At 38.6% G+C, this 27,392-nt stretch overlaps 1 protein-coding gene across 1 annotated transcript in view; it reads left to right on the top strand.

Annotated features, from left to right (window-relative positions):
* Nucleotides 1–9,978: 9,978 nt before the first annotated feature.
* Nucleotides 9,979–27,392, top strand: part of Arhgap6 (Rho GTPase activating protein 6) — a 467,990-nt gene continuing 450,576 nt past the window's right edge. The window contains exon 1 of the mRNA XM_047535497.1: nt 9,979–10,884. Coding sequence (XP_047391453.1) covers nt 10,300–10,884 — 585 coding nt within the window. The 5' untranslated portion in view covers nt 9,979–10,299. The remainder of the gene's footprint in view (nt 10,885–27,392) is intronic.

Below are 27,392 nucleotides of genomic sequence, written 5' to 3'. Positions count from 1 at the left end.
GTTTTTTTGTCATTATGTCTTAATAGAGTATAACAACTACTTACATAGCATTTACATTGTATTAGATACTATAAGTAAACTAGAGATGATTTGAAGTATACAGGAAGATGCAAAATCCATGCCATTTTATATAAGGGACTTGAGCATCTGCAGATTTTGGTACTTCAGGTATCCTCGAACCAATGCCTCATAGAATTATTTACTATCACCCAAAGGCAATCAGGCAATAAAGGGTGAATAAATGCCTTTTACACAACTTATTTGATGCACAAAATCAAACTGTATCACTGATGATAGCACTCTTTCCAATTCGGGGCTTCACAACATAAGAGCAGGCAGTACTTGAAAAATGTCCAAAGAGTATCTTGAAAGCACTAGTAGAAATGCCAGAGTAAAAAAAAGTAGAGTTGCCTTAGAGGAAAGAAGGTTAAAACTCTTTTAATAAGTTAAAATATGTACAGGAAACACAGAGCTACAACTAATTCCCACCTCCTCTCTGAAAGTAGAAGAGAAAGAACAAGTTAGGGGTATGATTTTCCTTTGCAGGTTCATGTTTTATGATGACTCTGATATTTTATCTTTGCTAGTCAGACTTGATACTGAAGAAGTGTATTTGGAAGCAGATGTGTTTTCACTTTGGACAGATATGGACATGAATCATTGATTTACAAAATAGGAATCAGAATATTTACCTCATAGTAAAGTGTAGAAACAATGTATGTAGAGTTCTTAGCATAGAGTAGGTGATTGGGAAATGCCAATCATCCTTCCTCCATCCATGAACCCCTCACTTTGACACCCCCCAATCCTGGCATTGTGGTCCAGATCATGTGATTGGGGAGATTAGCATGGCTTTTCTATTTGTCACACACTTTCCCTGAAAAATGAATTTTAAAACTCAAGCTACTATATTATGTGGGGATTAGCTTGTTGGCTCCATCATTTCTTAGCTAACTTGTGCAAATCCTGGCTCCACCTTTTGCTAACTCACTTCAGTAAGTTAACTTGGTGACTAAGTTTCCTTCTTCAGGAAACAAAGATAATAGGAACTACCTTATAGAACTGTGAAACTTTAATAAGATAACCCATGTAAAGTACTTGGCATAGTGCCTGATGCATATTAAGGGCTGGAAATCATTATTACTGTCATTGTTATTTGGTGTTTAATATTATGATGAGGGACTGGTATAGTGGCTTAGTGGTAGAGCACTTGCTTAGCATGTGTGAGGCACTGGGTTCAATTCTAAGCACTGCATACAAATAAATAAAATGAAGTCCATCAACAACTAAATATTTTTAAAAATATTTTGGTGATATGTACAGGTAAAGCCTACATAAGCCATAAGGTTTCTTATTTCTATAATTCATGTTCATAAATTGTATTAATAATAGATAGAACTGGATGTGGTGGCACGCACCTGTAATCCCAGTGGCTTGGGAGGCTGAGGCAGGAGGATCACAAGTTCAATGCCCACTTCAGCAACTTGGCAAGGCCCTGAGCAACTTAGCAATACCCTTCCTCTAAATAAAATATGAAAAGGGCCAGGGATATGGCTCAGTAGTTAAGCATTCCTGGGTTCAATTCCAGGTAATAAAAATAAATAAATAAATAAAAAGTAGCAGTTACTTTGTATTTGTTTTATGCCAGCAAACATATTAAATGCATTATATTTTATAGCTATTTGTTCTATGTATCAGAGGAAGAACTGAACCTCTGAATATTAAATAACTTTACTCAGGGTCAGTTGGTTGATTGGTCTCTGACTCCCTGTCTCTCAAACTCTTGGTCGGTGGGTCCCTCTCTCTCTCTCTCTTTCTCTCTCACACACACACTTATGAGTCAAGCTTGGAGATGTCCAACTAAAGGTCATGCATTTAGTATACCATCAAAATTTTGATAAACAGACACCTGTGTTGTTACTGCTCCTTTTAATCCTGCTGCAACAGTCAAATCAACAGAGATCCTTCCCACTGATGCCAAGAATAATTTCAAGGTTTCTGAGACACAGAAAGTGGGATCCAGCAGGGACCAGAAGAGTTAGGTTCCCCATGAGGAGACAGGGTGGAGAGGTCAACATGTGGTTATTGATGGAGACTATCTTCTTAGAGATCTGAACTTTTCCAGCACTAGGAATCCCCAGGAAAGTAATCATTAATGGCTCTTTCTTCATGAAGCTCATGGTTTGGGGAACATTAGAGATTGAACACACATAATCACACTGCTCCATAGACCTCCACCAACTTGCCGGAGATTGCACTTGCCAACTCCATCTCACTGCTTTATAAAGCCATTTTAACTTTAAAGAAGGAAAACCCCTTGAATTTAGTTCCCTAATTCACAACCTGCTTTATCCAATCTTGAGTGTCTTATTTTCATTCCTATATCTTTAAAGGGGGGTGGGAGTTCTTTGGTATGTCTCTAATCTGTGTCATGCCACGAAGCAGTGAACTGTGAAAAATACCCAAGGAATTCCCAATAAATCATAGAGGAGGCAAGCAAAGGGCATGCAGCTATGAACTTAAGCAGCTCTGATTTTTCAACTGGATCTCTGGAAATTTTTCCTAGAGAAATCGTTAGCAGGCTTTGGTTCTCCATGCCTGTTGATTGGTTTGAGCAGTTCCCATCTGTCCTTTTAAAGGCATTCTTCTCCAGTTTGTTCTGACACTTAAGTGCATCTGTGTCTCAGGTGTATGCACACCATTTTAAGGCCAAGTGAATTGAACACCGAAAAAGGAAAACTAAACCAGAATAGCCCTCTGGGTTTGAGTCTCTTTCTAACTTGAACCTGCAATACACTCCTGCATGTGGTGACCAATTACAAAACCAAGCCCCAAATACCTTTCTTGAAACAAGTACTCAGATGAGAAGAAGATTCTTATGATAAAGTTAAATTCCATCCTAAAAGAGGATTAGAGCAATGCTAGGGACCAGACTTCAGCTTGGCCACTGACACGACAGTGACACTGTATTTAGCATGAGGCAGGATATCCAATTGATTGATCTTTCAATTTCTTTGCAAATGAAATGCTCAGAAGCATGTATTCCTTAATCATATTCTTGCCTTATTTGAAAAATCTTTAGGATTGCTTTTTGCTTAATGAATTCCTCGACTCTGGGTTTCATTAAATTGTTTGAAAGTGGGAAAACCAAGTTGTGGTATGCTGTACTTTAGAAAAGTATAATTTTCCTAGGGCTGCTGTAACAAATCACTACAAACTGGGTGGCTTAAAACAACAGAGGTTTATTCTCTCACAGTTCTGGACACTAAAAGTCCGAAATGAAGGTGTCAGCAGTGCTGGTTCCTTCCTGAGGCTCTGAGAGGTAATCTGTTCAGTCTTTTTCTTAGCTTCTGGTTGTTCCTGGCAATCCTTGATGTTTCTTGGCTCATAACTTATTTCTACCTTCACGTGGTGTTCTCTCTCTCTCTCTCTCTCTCTCTCTGTGTATTTGTCCAATTTCCCTGCTCTTTTCTCTGAAAAAGACACCAGTCTTTGGATTTAGGGCTCATCCTAGCCTATTCTGACTTTGTCCTAACTTGATTCTATGTGCAAGCCTCCTAATTCCAAATAAGATCACACTCAGAGTTACCAAGGGTTAGGACTTGGACTTGAACATACCTTTTGGAGGGGCACACTTCAGCCCAAGGCAAGGAAGAATAACCTCTGCTCTCTATTTGTCTTCCCTCCCTCCCTTTCTATATTGACTGAAGACACAATTCAGTCATTACACAGTGCATAAATCAAGTTGTTAATATTCACCAAACTTTAATAAAAGCATACTGAGGAGGTGATGGGGATGTTCTGTACATTGATTGTGATGGTTTCATGGGTACATGTGGCACTCAACTATTTATACAGTGCCTTGAATGTAAACTAGTCTTCAATAAATTGATGAAAAAAACACCCCTCCACCAGGCAGAGTACCAGTTATTTTTTCCCTTGTCCCTTCTATACTCCATTTTCCCTTGCTACCAGAAAACATGTTGAGCAAAATGATCCTCTCATTTCCATTCAACATTTGAGAAGGGAAATTTCTGGGGTAAATTAACATTTCAGCAAAAAAAAACATATTTATTACTTTTTAAAAGATAGAAGTATTGAAGAATGTTTAGATTATGATCAATTAACAAAATATCTATTAAAATTATTATTTACATTATACAGTTCTTCATCCTCAAAAGTAGTTCAAAAACATGCTATGGAAGATCACCCACCTGGAATGTTTTTAATTTTTAAATTTTTATTGACGTGTAAATATTTATGGGGTACAGTATTTTACCTACCTAAACTAGTTTTAAAAATCTTCTATGTAACTAGTATAGTTGAACCATGTATTGGGTTCTAATAAAATTAACTTATTATGAGACTTAAGTGCACCTTCACCCACAAAGAAGAAAGTAAATCCAGCAAAGAAAGAATGCCACCAGCACAGTGTGTTAAGAATGTTTACCAACCATAATTGAATTTGGTTGTCAGCCAATTTATATTCCTAAAAGTCTCTTGAGATCAAGTTTCAAAGCCAAAAACAAAAGTGATGATCCACATGCATTTAGGATTTGATTTTGGAAGCTTCTTTCAAATGCCACAGCTAAACAGCAACAGGGGTTTGTCTTAGGAATGGCTCATGGGACCCTGCTAACCACATCCATATTGCAACATGGTTTAAGATTCTTAGACAACCTTACCTTTCACCTTCCCTGCTAACTTGGGTAACATGAAAGCAGAATAGTTGACATTTGGAAACACTGTACTCACACCAGCTCAAGAAATAAACATGCACGTGAAAAATGTGCCTATTCCAAACTCCTGATTTCTAGAGTCCAAGAGAAGATAAATGAAACACTAGGAAACATACAGCATGTTGCTAATACACAGAAAATGAGAGGATGACCAGTGTTGTAAATGGCTTTTTTGTTTTCTGTTCAATGCAGATGCTGAGAAAGACAGGAATTTTTTTCCCTCTTTATTGCATTTGCATTTTTAAGGTCACAGTTGGTGAGAGATAGTGAAATTCAATACACAATTGGTGAAAAAATGAGAAAGATAGATAAGAGTATTTATTTGGGTTTCTAAATATACTGTTAGAAGAAATTGTCATAGATAGACCGTTTTTCTTTCTTTTCCTTTTTCATTTCTTGCCAATGCCTTGTACATGCTAAGTGTATGCTTAACCCATGAACTACACCTCCAACTCCCTCTTTGGTGTTTTTTTTTTTTTTTGGTCACAGGTTTTGATGTCAACTATATGGATATGAAAACTACAACTGGGTTCCTAGGGACTTCATGGTTCCAATCCTGGGCAATGTGAACTTGATCCAAAATATTAAGCCAAAAACTTTCCTATTGGTATATAAATGTAATACAAGGTAAAAAAAAATCATGTATTCAAAGACTCTAGGTTAACCTCCACAGATACTTATCAATTGTTGTTTAGATGCCTCGACAATTATATCAATTCAAGGAGATTCTGAAATAGAAATCTAAAGAGACATTGTCAGTTCAGCTGCAAAAATTCCTAACTTAGAATCAAGTGGTTTAGGCTTGAAGGAGTCTATGTACTTTAATTAGTATTCTTAAGTCTTTTAAAAGTTTTCCACACATTTTTCATGATTAAAATGAAGCTCCATTTTCACATTTTAGGATTTTGGAGACAGGACACTTGACTTCTCTGGGTGAGTGAGATGCTGTGAACTGTTTGCCCACTAAGAACAGGGAAATGATATCAGAGGAATTGCAATCAGTTTGAGAGACATGGGCAGGATGAAACAAAAATCAGTGATGCTGACTATGAGTTGGGAGCCAATCAGATATATATCTGAAATATTATATGGCACTCAATCAGAAAGTTCAGTGTGATTTAGGACTGTTTAAGAAATGAGATTATATAACAAGCAAGGGCAAAATAGGATGCCTTAACCTGGAATATTGAACCTCGGGACTGAAAAGAAATAAGTAACTGGAGAGAATCCAGAGAAGAACATGAACAATGATGGCTTTAAAGCAAAATATGAACTTTATAGTGTAGCCAAACCACAGAGTCAGACCCAAGGGGCATGATAAAAATCTACAAATAACTTGGGGGTCTAAACACCAAGGGTAAAGAGGAATTTTGGCTGGAGATATAAAAAGTTTCAAAGGATAAAGTTAAGGAAAGGAAAATTTAGGTTAAGCATCAGAGTATATCCTTTGATGGTAAGATGTTTGTGTTTGTAGAATAGACTCTCAAGAAAATATAAAAAAATACTGATGAGTTTTCTAGGATTCCAGATAAGAGGATAACTTGCTGTCAGACCAAGTATTCTAGAACTTTCACTGGAATATTCTTGAGCAGATGGAATAGATAGCATCAGTTTTTTAAAATGATGAATTACTTGATGATTATGATGGGAATGGATAGCAGAGTATTCTGCTCTTTAGTAAAATCTATCCCAAGGCTTTAATTGAGGCTCTGAGAACAAAAAACCATAAACAAGCATGACACTACTTTTCAATAGCAAATGCCCTAATAATTAAGCAAAGTCTTAGAGATCTGTTTATATATACACAAAACAATTTATTACTAAACCACCAGTTATATTGCTTCTGAAGTTAGCTGATGAATTTTAAGAAATATTCTGGGTATCAATGTAACACAGTAAGCTGGTTTTGAAATTGGTAAGTGAAACCTATAGATCTTCCTTAAACGAATTTGGCATAACCTGGCAGTCAATCAGACAGGGCAATGTGAGTTGAGTCTATGTAAGCAAAAGGATTATATAACAAAACAAAATATAATTCCCTACCTGGGAATGAATGAATATGCTGTAAGCCATGATGACTGCAATATAAATCTAATAGCAACCAGATTGGAAAGCACAATACTTCTTAAAATACACACAAAAAAATCCAAATAAATTTCTTACAAAATCTTTCCAGGAGAGCCACCACATTTCTACCTGTTTTTAAAAGCACACATACTTATATTGACTGATTATTTTTAAAGAAGTTTTAGTTTAATTTAATGAATATAGCCATTTGTTGCCCAAGGGCATTTCAGTCAAGGATGGATGGCATATACCATAGTCCCGTAAGTTATTTATGAAGCTGAAACACTCCCATTGCCTACTGATGTCCTAGCTGTTATGATGTCATAGTGCAATCTATTATGTTTGTGATGATGTAAGTATAAACAAACCTGCCCTGTTTTTAGTTCGAAAGAAAACACACACAATTATATACAGTACATATTTCTTGATAATTTTAAGTGACTATGTTACTGGCTTATGTATTTACTTTTTATTATTTTAGAGTTCATTTCTACTTATAAAAAACAGTTCAATGTAAAACAGCATTTTGTGTTACACTGGCATCAACTTCATACATCTCATATTTACTGTATCTCTTGGTTGTGTCACATTCATGTTGAATGACTGATCTGTACCATCTAGGTTTATTTAAGTACACTTTATCATGCTCACACAACAATAAAATTGCCTAACAATGTACTTCTTAAACCATGTCCATTGTTAAGCCATACATGAATGCATTTAAAAGAGTTTATTCAATGTTACTGACCAGGAAACAAATTCCAGGCTAATGGAGGGTCAAGATCCATTGGAAATAAGATGATGTATTAACTGCCATATGTCTGTTGCAAGCCCTGGGCCTCCCAACAGAAGACTTCCTCTGCTCTTCCATGACCAAGAATATATGCCTTTGTGCCTTCAGGGCTTTTGTATTAGCCCTACACAATCCTGGCAGGGTTGCATTTTCAATCATCCTAGGGGCTTACAGAAATAGAATTTATATTAATAATAAATTATATTTGCTCAATCACCTTGAATTATAAGTAGTCCTGTGAAATATGACTCTGTTAATCATCTACCCCCCACACACCAAAATTCAAGGAGGCATAACCAGGCTATGATATCCTAGTAGTGCAGACTACTATAATTTAAAAAAAAAATCACCCACTCACTTTTTCTTCTAATGTGACTTGTTGAAGGAAGGAAGAAAGCTAAACATCTCCAATTCCCCAAAAGTAATTTGGTTTGTGTAGTCAGGCAGGGCTGTAAGGTCTTAAATTCTGTGCCTGTTAGTGGTACATCTGATCGAAAGCCACTGAAAATTCTTGGAAGTTTTAGGATGAGAAGAAAGGGACAGTGGTGGGTAAGGGAGATGAGAAATTAGAATCTCATTGTCTGTTGTGTTCAAGTAACCCACAGCACATTAGCACGCAAGGAAGGAAATTCCCAGTGCTGACTTTCCCCTGCATTTACAAAAATGAGTATAGCCTACAACTATTCTCTACAGCCATACTCAAGTGCCACACACACACTTCTGGAGGCAATAATTTCTCCTGCAGTAATTAGATTTCATAACCTTCCTTCTCCTAGGTAGTCCAACACCTAGGAACACCGAACATGCTTTTTAAAAAATGATTCAATTATCCCTCCTCGAAAGTGTCATAGAGAATAAAAGAAGTCTTTCAAAATCAAACAATTGTAGTATCTACAATAGAGGAATGTTTTTGTCAAGCACCTGTATTTATAACTTAATTGTAAGTTTTTTTTCTTAATTAAAGAAATGGTAAAGTCACCTTTCCATTTAAATAAAATTCTCTTCACCCCAAAGTGATGAAAGAGGACTAACACCCCACCACACACACACACACACAGCACACAGGCATTTACAAAGTCCTGTCTGCTTGCTGCTGAGATGGTTGTAAGCTGCCTTCCAAAACTTAAAAGTGTTGCATCAAAAAGTCCTACATGAGCCCGGTAAAGTTTGCTTTAGTGATTCTAGAGCTCAGACAGTGAAAAAAACTATACCCAAACATCTCCAAGCCGGGAATATTACTTTGGTGGCATTTTCCAGCTACACAGGACTGTAGTTGCTGTGCACTGTGCCGTCATCCCGAGGTGGAACCTGGTGATTGATGACTTTGTCAGCTCCAATCTCCTGGACATCTGGTCCAATGCAGGACCTCGAGTCTGCCCTGCATCTCTAATCTTTTGTAAAACAAAAACTACAGGGGTGGAAGGAGGAGAGGAAATGCAGGAGATTTAACTGCAACTTCAACTTCAGAGCAACCTTCTGGGCTGCCCATCTGACACCAGTGGGTGGGGTGCAATCTGACACTTCCCTTCCTTTCCAGAAACGTGAGTGGAGCTGGCGCTCCTTTTGGTCTGTGGGGGAGGGGAGACAAGGGTGGGTGGGAGAAGGTCTGCATTTCCGTCCTCACGACTTTCTCCCCAAGAGACCACGTATTAGTGCTAGCTGCTCGTTCTGTGCGCTGCTCCCAGGTTTGGCGTCTGGAAATCTTCACGTCCTGATTTCTCCTGCTCCTGGCTCCGCCCTGGCTCCAGACCCTGCGTTCCTCTGGCCCTACCCGTCCCAGCCACCCCCTTTCTCCTGCTTCTAGCACGAGCATTGCGGGGACATCTCCATGCCTGCCCTGGGCCCACGACTGACTGGGAATATCAAGTGTCGCTCTACAGCGGAACATGGGCACCGGCTTCTGAGGCTGTCTCTGGAGCTCCCCCCTTTCTGAATAGTGCTGAGGGCAGCGGGGAATTCTCTACGGTCATAGTCCTTGGAAGGCCCTGGGCGCATTGCGCTCAGTGTCCCACTTTGCAGCAAGACCCAGATTCCGCGGGAACCTCCGGTTTGGAGACACTCTTGAGTATTTCCAGTAGGAAGAGCAGTCGCAGCAACCAAGAGGAGCCCAAAAGCACAGCCTCCAGCGCTAGTGCACCGAGAGGGTGCCCTAAAGGTGCAGCTGGGGCGCTTAGCTCTGGTGCCCAGGGAAGATCACACTTCGCGGTGAGCGCAGCAGACGCGCCCTGGCACACACGCAGGCAGCCTCCTCCCCGACCCTCAGGACTGTCCTCTGGCCACGAGGAGGAGCTTTCTGGAGACTTCGAGGTTGTCCAGAGCTAGCGAGCTTGAGCGCCGAGTCTCCCGCCTGGTTTGGAAGGGGGAGTGGCGCTGGCGGGCTGGAGCTGGGAACCAAGCAAACGCCTGACCCTCCTCTTCTTCCTTACCGTCTTTGCGACTGGGGTTCCAAGGGAAGATTCTAAAGGTTTCAGGAAGGACCAGGACCCTTTTTTCCTAGAAGACTGGTGATGGATCTTCTGCTTCTGTCCCGGCAGGAGCACTTGGAGCGCGCGGGTGGTGCATGAGCCGGGAATTACCCTCCACCGCGCTCAACCAGTCGCTCCTGGCAGCTTTTCCCTAGCTGCCTTACTTTCCCAGCCTAAAGCCTCCAACATTCCAGGAGGGAGAGAGAAGGTGGCCCTCGGGCACAGCCTCTCCGAGATGTCCGCCCAGAGCCTGCTCCACAGCGTCTTTTCCTGCTCTTCACCCGCCTCGGGCGGTGCGGCCTCAGCCAAGGGCTTCTCCAAGAGGAAGCTGCGCCAGACCCGCAGCCTGGACCCAGCCTTGATCGGCAGCTGTGGGGGCGAAACGGTCACAGAGGGCGTTACGCAGGGGTCGACAGCAGGCCGCCTTTACTCTCCACAACCCCTAGCGGAGGGTCTCTGCCCCCGCTCGGCATCTTCTTCCAGGAGTCAACCATCCCGGGCCACCCGGCTACCTCAACCCAGACCTCTTTGCTCGTCCTTCTCCATGCCCAGCACCCCGCAGGAGAAGTCGCCTTCGGGCAGCTTCCACTTTGACTACGAGGTCCCCTTGGGTCGCGGTGGTCTCAAGAAAAGCATGGCCTGGGACTTGCCTTCTGTCCTGGCTGGGCCAGTCAGCAGCCGCAGCTCTGTGAACATCCTCTGCTCCTCTGCGGGAGGCCCCAATGGCATCTTCGCTTCTCCCAGGAGGTGGCTTCAGCAGAGGAAGTTCCAGTCCCCACCCAACAGTCACGGCCACCCCTACATCGTGTGGAAGTCTGAGGTAGGGACCAACGCCATGCGTCCTCATGGCCCAAAGCTGGATGCCACAGGCAGTTCCAGGCCACTGCCTTTAATTCCATCACATTTACAGAGCCAGGCACCAGCTGAGGGGTTTGCATGGTGTAACTGTTTCAACTTAGGCTGATTAAATGGTGCCTGGAAATGGGACATCCCTAGTGGCCACTCAGCACATATGTGTGTCCTGCAGGATTCCTTGGCTCTTCTTTGGAGTAGTCAAGGGAGCTGGAGGAAGAGATGGTTTTCTGATTTCCAGATTGTGCTACAGGCAAATGATTGTATTATCCCTTCACTCCATGCTGATACTTTTTGGAACTCAAAAGATCTATTGATGTTTGTAATGATTGGATGAAATATATTTTGATATATGTCTGCCATCGGTTGTTCTGTAGAATTTAGGAACATTATTCTGAAAGATGTTATTGATTGTGTGTTTGGGTGGCAGTGTGCAGTAACTACTAGAATTCTCTAGTTTTGATTTCTTTTCCCTAAAGGTGTAATTTCAGAAATATATGATACTGAATAGTTTCTCTGCTTCAGGGGTATGAAATATCGTGGAAATATGCCCAAATTCCACTAAGGACAATTAGTAGTTAGTGGAATAGACATGAATCAGGAATCAATAATAGGGAACTCAAAGTTATTTGATACCCTTAAAATGTTCATTCTCTGGTTAAGAGTGGAGAATATAACTATTGGGAAACTGTGGTTGATGGGTACTTGGAAAGCAGCTTGCTTTTAGAGAATAAATAGTTGGTTTAAAAATGACCAACTCCTATTCCTTTCAGTTCACAAACTCTATAGGTTTGCCTTGGATCTGGTTCCATAAGGGAAGGGAGAGCCCATCAGTTGTAATTAAATATTTTAAAGCACAGTTAGCATTATAGAAATGAAATAAAATACAATGTATTTGTTGGAGATTTAGGCTAAATAAAGGAAGCACAACCAAGCAAAATTACATTCAAGATCATATGCAGTTCTGTTACCATGAGATAACTTTGATTTCAGCTTTAATAGACCACCTTAGAAAAATGAGCATTATGTATCAAATATTAGCATCACGTGTTATTAATGTTAGTTAATATGTCAATCTAACTGCTGCTGTTGCTGAGAGGACTATGGAAAACAAACAAACAAAAAAAACCAAACAAGCTTTACTAACTGTGCTACCCATTTTGTTGAGTAAAAGAGACAGTCAAAAGAAAAGTTGAAACAGAATGGATGTTATCTCTGAGCCAGGAGACTCAGTATTAGAGGACCAAAAGTTGAAATGTTGAACTCTTGATTTCTAAGAGAAGCTGTATTCCTGCTCTGTTTCAGAAGCACACATTGTCAGATTAATGTATAGGTGTTCAGAGCAAGAGAGAAATGCAAAAACAAGTCAACTTTTTGGATAAGCTAGTCACTGACATTTATGTTTAAAATCAAGTGCATCATTAAGAATGTACCTGATTTTTCTTTGCATCTGTGCATATGTGGAATTTGATATATAGATACAGATACTGTTCATTGTTGTTATGACCAAAAGTCATTCGATCATAGGTGATCCCACTTGTTGCAAATTATACACCCATTTATTGTAAATTATCTTTTTACCTATTAAAATGTCATAATTGATGGGCATGTATCTGAACAGCAATACTGGATGACTCCTGACTGTTCCATGTAGTGTTTGGACCATCTGCATGGAGCTCATCTTCCATATTTTCACCTTTTTGCAGTGGTTAAAACTAAGTATGTGGCCATCTAGCAAAAGAACAAAATTTTCTCATAAAAGGTTTATGTGTATGTGTGAGTGTGTGTGTGTGTGTGTGTGTGTGTGTGTGTGTGTGGAGGGGGTTAAGCGGAAATCCCTTTATGCTTCAGGCAGATATGAAGTGATTGGATGGAATTCTGGCATGAAGGTCCAACACTGGTTTTGTTTAGTAGAGGCCAAGATATCCTAACATAACCCTTGGGTCTGGAATTTAAAGGCCTGGATTACCTTTCAAAGGTTTAGTACCCTGGAATCCTCTCCAAAACCAAGAAATTCATCCTATTGGGCACTGTTTGTCCTTCTCACTTGCAAACAAGCTGTGTCTTTTGTCCGAAAAGAGAATCTTTACTGATGATGTCAAATGGGCAGCAAATGAGTCCTTTGCAATGTTGCTTAGAGGCCCTAGAAGGGAGATCTGGCTCATACAGATTTGATTCTTACAATTTTCTTGGTTTTCTGGCTCAGGGTTTCTCATCCTTGGCACAGTTGACATCTGGGGCTGAGAGATTCTTTACCATGGGAGATGTCTTGGATATTGTAGGATATTGAGCAGCATCCCTGACCTCTACCCACTAGATGCCAGTAGCACTCTTCTCTACCAGTATGACAATGAAAAATGTCTCTAGATACTGTTGAATATCCTCTGGGGGTGAAAATCACCCAAGTTGAGAATAGCTATGCTGCTGAGGTTGACTGTAGTGCCCTATACTGGTCATCTAGTGAGTGCCCACAGAAGGGCTGTCAGCTGGTCTAAAGTTTCCCAGGGCTGTCCTCTGCTTCCCAAACCATGAGGATCCCTCTGGAATCATGCCTGCAGATTTCATGTTCTTCTAATTGTTTGTTCAAATTTTCTGTTTCTCTTCCTGAATCCATAAGAAAACCTGAGATTTCGCTTTCAGGTTTATGCAGTGATGGATCACATCCATTTCCACTTAGTTCTTTTAGCAGATTCTCTGGTTTTAAACCAAATTGTTCACATAACAGCTCCCACTCCCAAGATTCTCATAAATGCCAGCAACTCTATTACTTGTGCTCACTTAAGACTCATAAATGACCATTTTATGGCCTAAACCTGGGAGGTGTTAAACAAAGTAAGGTATAACTCTGTTAGTATATCCTTACCATGTGTTTCAGGATTGCTTTAACATAATCTGATTTATGCACTTGCTGGGGAGAATATATATTTAGTAGAAAAAGAGAAGACAAAGGGATATATGGTATATGATGACTCAATTGGTACATGTTTCCCATTTTGTTGTCTTAGCAGCTAGGTTCTGTTCTTGTCTCTGATCACAGATAAGATGATAAAACCTCTCATTTCAATCCTGGGATCCTTCTAATGTGAACCAGAGCTAGGATTTTGCCAATAACTGGGAGTTTGCAATCTTCTATAACCCATAATTAAAATGATTTCTGAATATCCCCAATTTTTTAACTTTTCCTCATTCACACTACAGACATTTCTTGATCAGAAGTATTTCTCTACATACTAACAATACAGAGAGGCTTCAATATGGGGTCAACTCTTAAAGAGCTCCCAGTCTAATGAGGGAACATGTGAACCAATAAAGTTGGCATGGTGAATGTGCACCATGGCACACCACAGCGGGGGGAAATGATGAATCTCTGTCCTCTGGGAGGTCTTAGAAGCCTTCACTATTTAAGAAACATTTGAACTTGATCTTCAATGATGACTGCTATTTACAGTGAGAAGAAGGGAAGTCATTTCTTGATGAGATAGAAAAGAGTGGACATACAAAGGCACAGAGGTGTTTGTAAGGACAGAGTGTCCAACAAAGATTTTTAAGGGCTTAAGTGCAACAATGTGTTAGGAGAGGGAGGTTAGGACACCTGTAGTTTAATATATGTAGCAATCAAAGGGTTTTCCAGGTAGTAACCTGATTAAACCAGAAATCAGGCATTTTGTGTGTGGGGGTAATTATGGGCAGGAATAAAAATGACATAAGGGCCAAAGTATATACCATACCCTTTAAGGGAAACCTTGGAATCACATCTGCAAAGAGGTGAAAAGATGTAGATATGTCTCTGAAGTGAGAAATTTCATGTGCCTGGAGTATCAAACTTACCTTGCTATCTGTTGGTGACTGTGTTTACCAGGTAGGGTAGTATTTTTTACAAAATACCATACTGTGCACTTTTTCAGGAGTTTCTACTCTGTATTGTGTAAAACAATGACTCAATCTGGAGGTAACTTTGTCCCCATGTACATTTGGCAATGTCTGATCACATTTTGGGATATCATGACTTGTAGTGATGTATCAGTTTCCTATCCCTGCTGTAACACCTAACCACAAATTTTTAGTGACTTAAAGCAATAAAAACTTATGATAGTTCTGAAGATCAGAAATACCATAGCTCTTGCTAAGCTAAGTTCAAGTTACTTACTGAGCTGTATTCCTTTTGAAGTTACTAGAGTTTGTTGCCTTTCTTTTCTAGTGGCTCCCATCCTTCATCTTCAAACTTGGCCATGCTGTGTCTCTTTAACCCTTCTTTCCTGGTCATTTCTCTCTCTGACTTTTTTCAAGATTCTTTTATTACCTGACTAATCCAGGACAATCTCACTATTTTAAGGCCAGCTGATTAACAATTGTTAACTGCATCTCAAACCTTAATTCCCCATTGCCACGATGAACTCAGGTTCAAGGGATTTGGTATGGACCCTTTTGATGGAACATTATTCAGTATACCACAGGGGAGTACCTGCTGGCATCTAATTGGAATGTCAAGGATGCTTTGAAATACCCTGCAATGTTCAGGACAGTCTCATGAAGAAAATCATCTGGTCAATCAGTACCAGAGCTGAGAAACTGCTGTGGAGAATGGGGGACTTGGTGATTTTTAAGTTTGAGGGTATAAAGTGATCAGATATGTGTTTTAGAGGGATCACTATGGTGTCTGGGGGACCATAGTTTAGAAACATGAAACAGATAGATACTCAGAGAAGGCAGGCATGGGGAAATCATGTCAAGAATCCTGTAAACAAGTGGGAATTTCCATATGAACAAATGACTCTGTATTTCCATCTTCTCCATTCTCACAAATAATTTTCTTGTACTATTGAAGTACTTGAAAGCTGAACTTCTACTCATCTTTGTATTATTAAAAATCTAGCTTATACTCCAAGGGTTTAGGCCAGTGGTAAACCTGGATAGAGGTTGCACCTCAGGGATCATATGGTAATACCTGTTGGTATTTTCTATTGCCAGAACTGGACAGTGTAGGGGCCAGAAGTGCTGCTAAACATCCTATAATGTGCAGGAAAGCCCTCATAATAAACAAGTATCTTACAAATATAAATAGTACCAAGGTTGAGACATCCTGGATTCAAGAAACTTTTGCTTTCTAGTACCATCTTTTCTTTCATTTGTGGCTCCACTTTTATAATTTCTTTCTTCTTACCTGGTACATGTCAACCAAAGCTTTGAAATGGAAAAAAATATACCTTCAAAAGTTATTGAGGATATGAAAAGATATGGATGTCTAAATATATCTTTAGGAGACAATTGAATAATAAATATATAATGATGGAAATTGGAATTTTAGATGAAAATGTGATGAGAGGAATATTGTGATTAAAAATAGTCTCACTCATATCACCAAAGAGGAATTAATTACAATAAAACAATTCCAAACAGGAAATTGACATAAGAATTATGTCTGGAAATCAACATAATACTTTCATGATTTTTTTACTAGGAAAAAAATTAGGTTTCATATTTTCTCTTTCTCAAACTCTCTTTCTGCCAGAATTTTCAAAGGTGTTTAACTTAAATGGAGAATAATGTGAACACAACTTCTAAGACACTTTGGAATTGAACTGTCACCAGAATTTTGGGGTTTGAGGGTTGGACCTCCTTATTTTATAGTTAAATAGAAAATCTGAAAACATTAAGTACCTAAAAGTCAAATAACAAGTTCAGAACCACTCAGAAATCCTTCTTGATTCTCAAAATAAATTGCTAAACCTGTGAGAAAAGTAAGTACAGAAGGAATTTGGGTGAAATGAATCCAAGTCCTTATATCTCTCTGACTTTTTATTCACATTTTCATTGCCTCCATTGAGTCTTCACTTGCTGTGGCCCTGTGCATGGTCACCCTGCATCCTAGTCTCATTTTGACCTTTATTCCAAAGACAGCATTGTAATTATGTTAAGCCACTAATCAAAAACCTTCAATAAGCCTCACTGTGTATGGAATGAAATCTAAACTGCTTAGCTAGTCATTCCAGTGTCTTTTAAAATATAATCTGAGTCTGCTTCCTTCCTTTCTCCCAGAACTCTGGTCTAGCAAAACCAAACTGGCCACTCAGCTAGGTCATCATTAAATATTTATCAAATGCCAGCTAAGCATTCAACCTTAACAATGCATGGAGAGCAAACAGGAATGGCCCTGTAAGGTGTTACAGCTTATGAAAGCAATAACTTCAAATCAATAAATCTCTACACTTGTTCAGTGTTCAGGCATTGTGGCAGGACTGTGATAGATGGAATAATGGCCCCCAAAGTTGTCCATATTCTAATCCCCCATACTTGTGACTATGCCACAGATGGGGTATTATTGTAGATTATCTGAGTAGGGCCAGTATAGTTACAAGGGTCCTTATAAGAGGAAAGCAAGAGGTCAGTTAGAGAGAGAGAGAAGAAAGAGGTGGGGGAGGAAGAGAATTTGAAGATGCTCCAATGCTTTCTTTGAGGATGGAGGAAGGAGCCTTGAGCCAAGGAATATGTCAGCCTCCAGAGGCTGTAAAAGGAAAGGAAAGAGACTCTCTTTTAAAACCCAAAGAGGGAATACAACTCTACAGACATCTTGATCCTGGACAAGTGAGGATCCATAATAGAACATATGTGTGTTATTTTACACCACTGACTATGTGATAATTTGTCACAGTAGTGGTGGAAATGGACACAAGAACTAAGGAAGTCTGCAATGTCTCAAATGAAACTGGTGAATGAGGAGGCTTTTCTACAAACAAGAAGGACAGCTCTATAGGAAGAAGGAATCACCTTTAAGAGGAAACATTGTATGCTTGAAGAACTTAGAAAACTTAGAGAACTGGAATTGTGTATGGGAGTGGGAAGATGGTGAAGTACAGATCTGGAAGGTCTTTGAACAGCATGGAGGGATTTTGTCATTTAATGTAAAGTTTGCCTGGAAAGATTATAAGATTATTTTCTCTCCTCACATTGATTTTGTTTGTTTGTTTGGTATTGCAATTGAACCCAGGGGCACTTAACTACACTGAGTCACATCCCCAGCCCTTTTTACTTTTTATTTTGAGACAGAGTCTAGCTAAGTTGCTTAGGGCTTCACTACATTGCTGAAGCTGGCCTTGAACTTGTGATCTTCCTGCCTCAGCCTCCAGAATTGCTGGGATTACAGGTATGCACCACCATGCCTGGCTTCTCACATTGTTTTTGATGACTTGGTCCCATATGTATATTACAAGGGTCCATCAATACTTTGTGGCTCAGCCAGTTGTCATATCCAAATGAACTCTGGGATATGTCATGATGCATTCAAAATTTGTAAAAACAAAAACCTATTCCATTTCATGGTGTGATTCTGATTCTTCCAATCTGGTGCTCAAATAAGGGAAAGTGTGTTTTATATCAAAATTTAGTCAATGACTGAGGGAGTCTGTGTGCTGACAACAGTTTTCCTGTATCCCAGATAAATACATGCCATTGGGGAATGACATCTCATTCTAAAGTTTACTGTTTTTTCTTTGAGAGCAAATCTATTGGTTCAACTATGTCACAATACGGCTAAAAGACTTGGAATGCATTGTGAAAACATGAGATTAGTTGTTGTGTTAGCTGGTAAAGAATGATGTTTTCATTAGCTATTAGGGAAGTAAAAATCAAAACCACAATGAGATTCCAATAGGATAACTATAATAAGAAAGACAGATAACAGCAAGTGTTGACAAGAATATGCAGAAACTGGAATTCTCATACGTTGCTAGTAGGAATGCAAATTGATGTAGCATCTTGGAAAAGCTCTTTGGATATTCTTCAAAATGTTAAACAGAATTACCCTATGACTCAGCATTTTAGCTTCTGGGTATATACCCAAGTGAAATGAAAACATAGTCCAAACCAGAGATTGTACATTCAGTTAATGAATAGATAAACAAAATATTGTATACTTGTACAATGGAAGATTATTTGGTTAAAAAAGGAAACAAAGTACTGTTACATGCTTTAGCATGAATGAATCTTGAAAACATTATGATACATGAAAGAAGTCAGTCACAAAGGATCATATGTTGTATGATTACATGTATATGAAATGTCCACCATACGCAAATGCATAGTGACAGAAAGTAGATTAGTGGTTATCAGAGGCTGGAAGTCAAGAGAGTTAGGAAAGTGACTACTAGTGGGTACAAGACTTCTTCTTAGGGTAAAGTAAAGCTTCTGAAACTACATATAGGTGATGGTAGTAGAACCTTATGAAAACACTACAACCTGAATTGTAAACTTTGAAAGGGTGAACTTTATGGTCTGTGAATTTTATTTCAACTAAGAAAAAAGGATCATGTTTATTACTTTCAGAAAATATACCGAATATTATTTCTATATCATGTTTTCAATAAAATGTAAGCATGAATGTAGAAGAGCAGTTATTTAACTGGTACAGACCCAATATATTTTACATGCCTTCCTTGAATATGCAGTAAGGGAGGTAGTAACAGCTCTGGAAGATTCAACAGAGGAGTTAGCAGTCAGCCCTGAGATTTTCTGAGATTGGTTACTATGGAAATTCTATGTCCTGATTTTTATACTTTGGAATCAAGCATAGAGAATCTATTAAAATGGTTATTTTCAGAAATTGCAGAGATTTTAAAAACTACTTATGATCTTGAAAAATTACCTGGTCATTTCTCTCCAGAGCTATTAAATGGTCAAAAGATTTTCAGGAGCCATTAGAACTAAAAACAATTTGAAAAACCATCTATCAGGTGATATGCTGATGAACCCAAGAGGAAAGTCCTGAGCCTAAGAAGTTGAACAGGTTTTTATAGAAATTGGAAGTGAATTGAATTGTGTGACCTCATGAATCAAGAAAATAATATGTTTTCATTTCTGTAGTTCTGGACCACTCATGGAAATAGGGGAATCAATATCAACTACAGGGGCTGAAGTGTGAATAAGCTCTGGATCAATTCTCAGCTTGCTTTGCTGATAACTTCACCTTTCACATGAGCCATCTGGTACACTGAGACCCAAATGTGGATAGGGAAGGGGAAAGATAAGCCTTAGGTGACAATAACCATGCCACCTTAAGACTTATTACAACAAGACCTCTGCTACAGTTAATTTGATACAGGAAAATCATGGAGTGGACTACCAGATTATTTGACTTTTGAGCAAAGTGTAATTCTGCAAAAATTGGAACTTTCAATTAATCCCTTTCTTACTTCTTTTAGTTAATCATAATTGATGGGTTATACTGATAATGATAAACAAAATAGCAACTAGCATTTGTACAACTTGTAGAATGTGCACCAGATTTTGTCATTAGGGCAACTCTGTGTTATATGAGGACACTGAGACTCAATTCAAGAGGTAATCATACTTAACTGGAGGAGGAATGAAGTGAATGGGTTAAGCTAAGCTGTGAGCCTGACGACTTGGATTAAAAATCCCACTCTGCCCTATGACTTTAAATAAATTACCAAGCCTCTTTGTGCCTCAGATTCCTCACCTATCAAATGAAGGTAATGAAAGTTCCTACTTCAAAAATGTTTTTGTGAGGAGCTAATGACATGATTACTTGGAAAGTACCCAGCAAATAAAAAGTAGTAAAAGATGCAAAAAAATGACAAGGTTAAATCAAATTGAAGATTTGTCCAGTCATACAACCAGGAAGCAAGAAAAGCAGTACATAAAGAATAAATTTAGTCAAAGATATTTATCATGTACCCACTGCTGTGCCAGAAACTCTCTGCTATGGCAGTTGAAGAAGGCTTAGGTGATCAGCAAATGAATGAGTTGGCACAGTTGCTTTGGACAATAGCAGAAGGCAATTGGAAATTTGTTTTGCAAGCTGTTAAGTAAGGTATACTTTTTATGATAAGTATTGGAGCAACAAGAGGCTGTCACCCCGGGCATTTTGGCTTAGTGACTTGGAACACAGGAATTTGCCAGACTTGCATTGTGGATTTGGTGTAACCCAAGACATGCCAACAGGCCAAGGGGCAGCATTCATTCCAGTTCAGAGTAACTTTCATTGCATCAGACACTTTCTGCTTATAGAATACGTAGAATGTTGAAAACTGGATAGCTCCCAGTTCAATACTGGATCTCTAACTAGTAAATGGTACACCTTGCACTTCAAGACTGGTGTATCCTTATTTCCTCATGCTGTCATTATCAAATGAGACTAAGCTAACTGCTTTTCATGCCTCATCTCATTAACATTTCAAGGTATCAAGGCAATATCACTAAATTACAGTACCATTTACAATCAGAGGCCTTGTTTACCCCAAATCTGACTGTAATTCCCATTAGTATTTCTACACTGATATTAGTATCATATGAACAAAATAGAATATTATGAGGGAAAAGTCCTCAAAAGTCTTTTATCTAGTCCAAACATCGGTGTGACACCTAGATTCTATCTGTGACATTTCCAGTCTATGTCTAATCACCCCTACCCTAAATGAAGACCTTCATAACTCTCCCCTTATATTATAATGGACACAGAAAGTCTTCCTGGAATTGTGTTACAGATCAGTCTTACTATGATTTTCATCAAACTACAAAAAAGTTCTGATCCTGTTATACAGATAGTCAACAGTACTCTATTATTATTGATATTAAGGAAGTACAGGCTGGCAAAGTTGTCCTTCTGAACATTAATACAGACGTTACATCATGTTTTCCTTTTGGCAGATAACAATTGTGAATATATCAAACCAGAGTTGAAGAAAAGTTTAAAGATTAATATAAAGTTAACTAAAGTTAAATTATTGGCCCAATGACATTTTGCAAACTACTTCTAGAAACCCAGAATTAGAACTAACTGTCACTAGGTTCTTGTTGCCAACCTAGTGAATCAGGATTCTTCTCTTCATGATTCATGTGAAAGTTCAAAACCAAGTGCAGCTTTCATATTATGTCAGAGTTGCCCTGGGTCTTCCATCAAACTCCTAAATAAGCATTTGAATCTAATTTCTAATGCTAATATATTGTTAACAAATGGCATTGAAAAAATGTGTTTGTCAAAGTGCTGATAAAATGAACATAAAAGATAATATGAAGGTTGTTCTTAGACTTGAAGGTCAAGAATTTTGATATAGGTTCCAGACTATCTCCAAAAGTTCTGAGGCATGAACTCAGTAAATGTATTGTTGTACTGCTGTAATGGCAACATTTAAATTTTTAAATTTTTCATTACATTGGAAATATACTATTTTTTCTCACATACTGAATTTACATGGTAAAAGATGAGTTATGGAAGTGATCAAGTAGTTAGGTTCATGTTCAAGTTTCAGATTTTCATGGTTAAAATCCTGCTATGCATTTGGCTGTCCTCATTAGGTTTCTATGTTACATAAAAATATGATAGATGAAAGTTATGTAAATGCTTATTGAGTGAAACAAAAAGTGTTCTAAAGAGTTCTTTTCAAAAAGTTCATTGAATAAGAAAAGTTGAATGGTCACAAAGAAAATTAACTTAGTACAATACAAAGATCCCTCCCAATTAATTTATTAAACATTTATATGCAAAATTTTTGCAATGTTCAAAGGTTAATTTTTCTATTTTATATGAAAAGACTTGTATTTTTAGGCCATAATCTATCAGTGAAATCTCTTTCTCTGCATGTATATACATATAACTTTAAATTTCTTCAAAACATCTTGCTTTAGAAATAGAAAATGAAAGATTGGTCATTACCATATACAATTGAAGCAGTGTGGACAAATTATTCTTAAAAACATAAGTTTTTAAAATTTCATATAAAAATGAGGGGTTGGGGACAACAATTGTGTCTTAGTTTGAATAACCTTAAATATAGGTCTGGGCGAATGCAGTTCTCTTGGGAGGTGATCCCAAGAAGCAGGAATGAAGAAATGAGAATGAAATGGGAAATGAGGAAATGCCATCATGGTGTTGGATCATGAAGGTGCAGAAATGAATAAAGGGAAGACTGAAGTTCTATCAGGACTTCTGGAAAATGTATATATTGCCTCTCAGGATGATCTATCTGTGTTTCAGTTATCTATTACTGCATAATAAGTCACCCCCAAACTTAGTGGCATGAATATGTGGGTCATAAATCAGATCAAGGCTCAGGTGCCTAGATGTTCTATGTGGCATCAGCTGGTTTCACTCATCTGTTTTCCGTTGGTGTTTTGGAGGTCTGAAAAGTCCATGCTATCTTCACTTACATGTCTGGTGCCTTGATACTTCTCATGTAGCCCCTCACCTTCCAAGTAGCTAATTATGCTTCTTTTCTTCATGATAGTCTTGTGGCATTTGGTTAAATAAAGTCAGAGGCCAGCCAATTCAAAGGTAAGAGAAATAGCTTATACACCTTGATGGGAGAAACAATGAAGAATTTGTTGTCATCTTTAATGTGCCATGAGCTAAAGAATGAGAAGTTGGAGATTTTCTCCAGTAATTTCCATCCTCCTTTGGTTGAGATCACTTCCAGGGTTTTGACTACCTCACACTTCTGGTACATGACTGAATGTGTACTACAGGTGGATCGCTTGCAGCACAAAATCTGCCTGAGCTTGCACAAAGTTGCCCAGCAGCGTGGCAACTGAACCCAAAAATTTTAGCATAGATTTATGGGGTGCAGTATTTAGAATTAGTCACCCACAATCCTTACTAACTAAAAGCATAACTAATGCACAATATGATCATAGACTTTGGAGATGTCTAAGCCTTGGATCAAATTCCATTACTGCTACTTATGAGGTATGAATCTCATTTTCTTTGACCTGAGGAGGAATGTAATGGTACTCACTTTCTAAAATGTTATGAAATCATTTGGAAAGTGTACTTCAGACCAGTGGGTTATGAGGAGTATGCAGATGTATCTATTGTTCATTATTTAATTCATTCTAAAATGCTGTCATAGGACAATGCACATACATTTTATCATGCTTCCAGGGAAAAAGGCAACAGTAACTTGGTAAATGTAAACAACAATTGTAGGATGCAATTTTGGTTTTTTAAATTGCATGGAAAATATGTAGTCATTGAGGAATTATGATACAGTGTAGTTTTTCCTCTACATTTAAGTTTAAAATTTGTGTACTGTATTTCTAATTGTATCAGAAAAATGTTGTTTGATTCTTGTCAAATATTTATGTCCATGAATAAATGGCAAAGTAAGCTCTTTTTATTATACGCATACTTATGGAAAAAAAGTAATGAAGACAACACATCTTGTTCCTAAAGTAATTGCTTTTTAGGTGAGAGCTGTTATAGTGGTTTATCTGTTACCCTTAGGAAATTTACACATATTCTTCAATTGGCAATTGCAATTCAGTTAACCCCCACATGCCATAAGTGTATCATCGTGCAAGGGTGTCTGTTCTTAGAACATTGTTCTCTACTCTTTGGAGATTCAAATTGATGCATGTTAACAACACATAGAGTAATATAAACAGGCATCTTCAGTTAAAACTAGAATTCTAAAGCTCCAAGGCAGGGACTGACAAATGATGAAAAATTTTGCTATAATATTTTAATGATTATTTATATCAGCTACTGGAGTATTATCCATCATTCTGACTGGTTAATTCACTTATTCATTCATTAAGCAGTTCAGCATATAAGTGTTGAACTCTGAGATTAGTCCAATAATAATTATAAGTAATTTATTGAATACTTTCCTTGAGCTAATTTAAACCTCAATGCTTTAAAGGACATTAAATTCTCACAATAAGTCAAGGAAATCCAAAGTCAATATATGGCAAAGGTAGGATTTGAATCCACCTCTGAGAATTCCACCCAGAGAAGTAAATATAGATGTTCTATACTTTGAAGACTCTTAGAGTCCAGAGAGACATTTGATAACCATAATAACGAATAATCTTGAGCACTTATCGCAGTGAGACTCTCTTAGAATTACCTTGTTTGCATGAATTCATTTAATCTTCATATCAACTCCATAAGTTATCAGCTCCATTTTCTAGAGGGGGAAACATGGACACAGAGTATTAAGTAATTTGCTCAAAGTTACATGGCTAGTGAGGAATGGGGCCAGGATTTCAATCCAGACAGCCTGGTTTTAGCCATCACCCTATATAGACTATATTCAGTATCGTATTATGTAGGCTAAAACAGAGGTTTATAGAAGGGTGTCTAAGAATCCGTTAGAGGGAATGTTTAATTATGCCTGGGGAAGCCAGGGAGGTTGTCGCGTCCCCTCTGCCCGCAGAGAGAGACACGGCAAACGTCTGAAGCTTTGGAAGTTTATTGTACACAGTCTTCCTTCCTTTCTGTCCCCTTCTCTCGCTCTCTTTCCCTCTCCTGCACTCCACTCCTCTCCCGCTCGGCTCTCGCCCGCTCTGGCCGCTTCTTCCGCTTCTCAGCTCTCGCCCTCGCTCTCACTCCCTTCTACTCCCGGCTTCAGCTACTCCCGCCCCTGCCGCTGCTGCTGCCGCCGCTTCTTCCATCCCTTCCTCAGCTTCTGCCCCCTACTCTCCCACCCACCAGGCTTATATACACTTCAACCAATCAGGGGAGAGTACACGAGATAAACGCGGACAGCTGCAGGCACAGGATGGGTACACGAGGGGGGGGCATGCTCTAATCACATCGTTAACTAGCCAATCATTGGAATTCGCTGGTTGTTTACTGTATAGCTGGCCGCTTTTGGCTCAGCATCAGGCGCCATCTTGACCATGTCTAAGGCTGGGGGCTCTAGAAACCCCGACAGGAGGTGGCATTCAAAGTCCGTATTAAAAGCAGTAGATTGGGGAACAAGAATGGGCAGAAGAAAAATGGAAGATCAGAATGAGCAAAGTCATGTAAGCATCAGTAATCAGGGCACGCTCTAGAAACAAAAAGTTGCCTAATAAAATTAGAAGCTGAGTTATGAATTCTGGAATTATTTTGCATATGAGTCAACCTATTACCTCATTAGCCATTAACATCTGAAGAGCAGGACAACTGATAATTATACAATACCTTTTTAACTCTTTATTTTGAAATAATTTTAGATTTACAGAAGACTAGCAAAGAGTATAGTTCCAGCAACTTAGGAGGCTGAGGCAGGAGGATCTCAAGTTTTAGGCTACCCTTAGCAAATTAGGCCCTAAGAAACTTAGTGAGACCCTGTCTCAAAATAAAAAAATAAAAAGGGCTAGGGATGTGGCTCAGTGGTAAAGCACCCCTGGGTTCGACCCGTAAGTTCCAGAAAGAGTGTAGCAAAGACAATACAAAGGGTCCCTGTATATCTTTCACTTTGATACTCCTAATGTTAATATCTTGTATAGCTATGATACATTCATGGAAACTGAGAAATTAACTTTGATAACAGGTTTATTACCAAGGTAATCTTAATAATACTTTTGACTGAAATGCAGAACTTACTTGGATTTTTATATTTTTCCATTAATGTCCTTTTTCTATTCCAGGATCCCACATTACATCTAATTGGAATGACTTCTTAGTCTTCCTTCAGTCAGTTTTTGTTTTTCATGATCTTGCCATTTTTGAAAAGTACTGGTCAAATATTTTTTTTTTGTAGAATGTCCCCTCAATTTTTTTTTCTGATTCTTTTTCATGATTTACAATGAGGTAATGGGAAGAGAACATAAAACATTTGATGTCACTATTTATCTACATTAGTAAAATTTGATATTTCTAATAATGGTGATGCTTTTCATTCAATCAGTTGCATCATCTTGTCCTGTGTGACTGGTAGTATTGTCCATGTTTTTTGGGAAGAAGCAATATTGAAAGCATAGACTGTGGCTAAGGGACTGAAGAAAACCAGTTCATAACACTGATTTCAGGCTGGGAATTTAACTCAGTGATAGAATGCTTGCCTAGCATGCATGAGTCCCCATGTTCTATTCTCAGCACTGTAAAACAAACAAACAAACAAACATAATCAGCGATCTCACTAGCAGCTAACTGACTTTATTGGTCCCTCAGTCATATTCTCTTTCTCTGCAATTTGGATTTATCTGCTTTTCTTCCCCATTACATGAAAAGCTCCCTCATAGGCCATTTGCGGCTTTGACTGACCTTATTGCTATCCTGGGTTATCAAAAGTATGTTTTTGGGTGCTGCATTCCTTGGTGTGTGAGGCTGGGAGATATCCAAGATCAAAATGTTCTTTGTCTTTCCCCTATCAGAGTGGGGAGGAAGATCTGAACTTTGAGTAAATATTCATTTACATCAGCAACATCCCTCTGTTCTGATTGGATGCTTACTTCTCTCTTGTGAACAGTGCCAGAATAAACACACGATTCTACCAAAATGTTAGCAGTGTGTGCTGTTTTCTTTCACTTGCCAAGATTGTTTTATATTAAGACCATTGGAAAAAACATGATTGGCCAGAATTCTCAGCAATTATGTTAATATTTCTAGAGAACAAAGTATGGATTGGGGAAGTGCTTTGCAGAGACAAACAACATTGGTCTAGTGTTTACTGCATTCCTGGACTATACTGATCTTGCTACCTATAACTTGATTTTAACAAATATTTCTCTTGGTTGACAAAAATTCATGTCATT

This window comes from Sciurus carolinensis, chromosome X, assembly GCF_902686445.1.
Source record: "Sciurus carolinensis chromosome X, mSciCar1.2, whole genome shotgun sequence".
In the NCBI taxonomy this organism is placed as follows: domain Eukaryota; kingdom Metazoa; phylum Chordata; class Mammalia; order Rodentia; family Sciuridae; genus Sciurus; species Sciurus carolinensis.
This window is presented reverse-complemented; position numbering and strand designations above follow the sequence as displayed.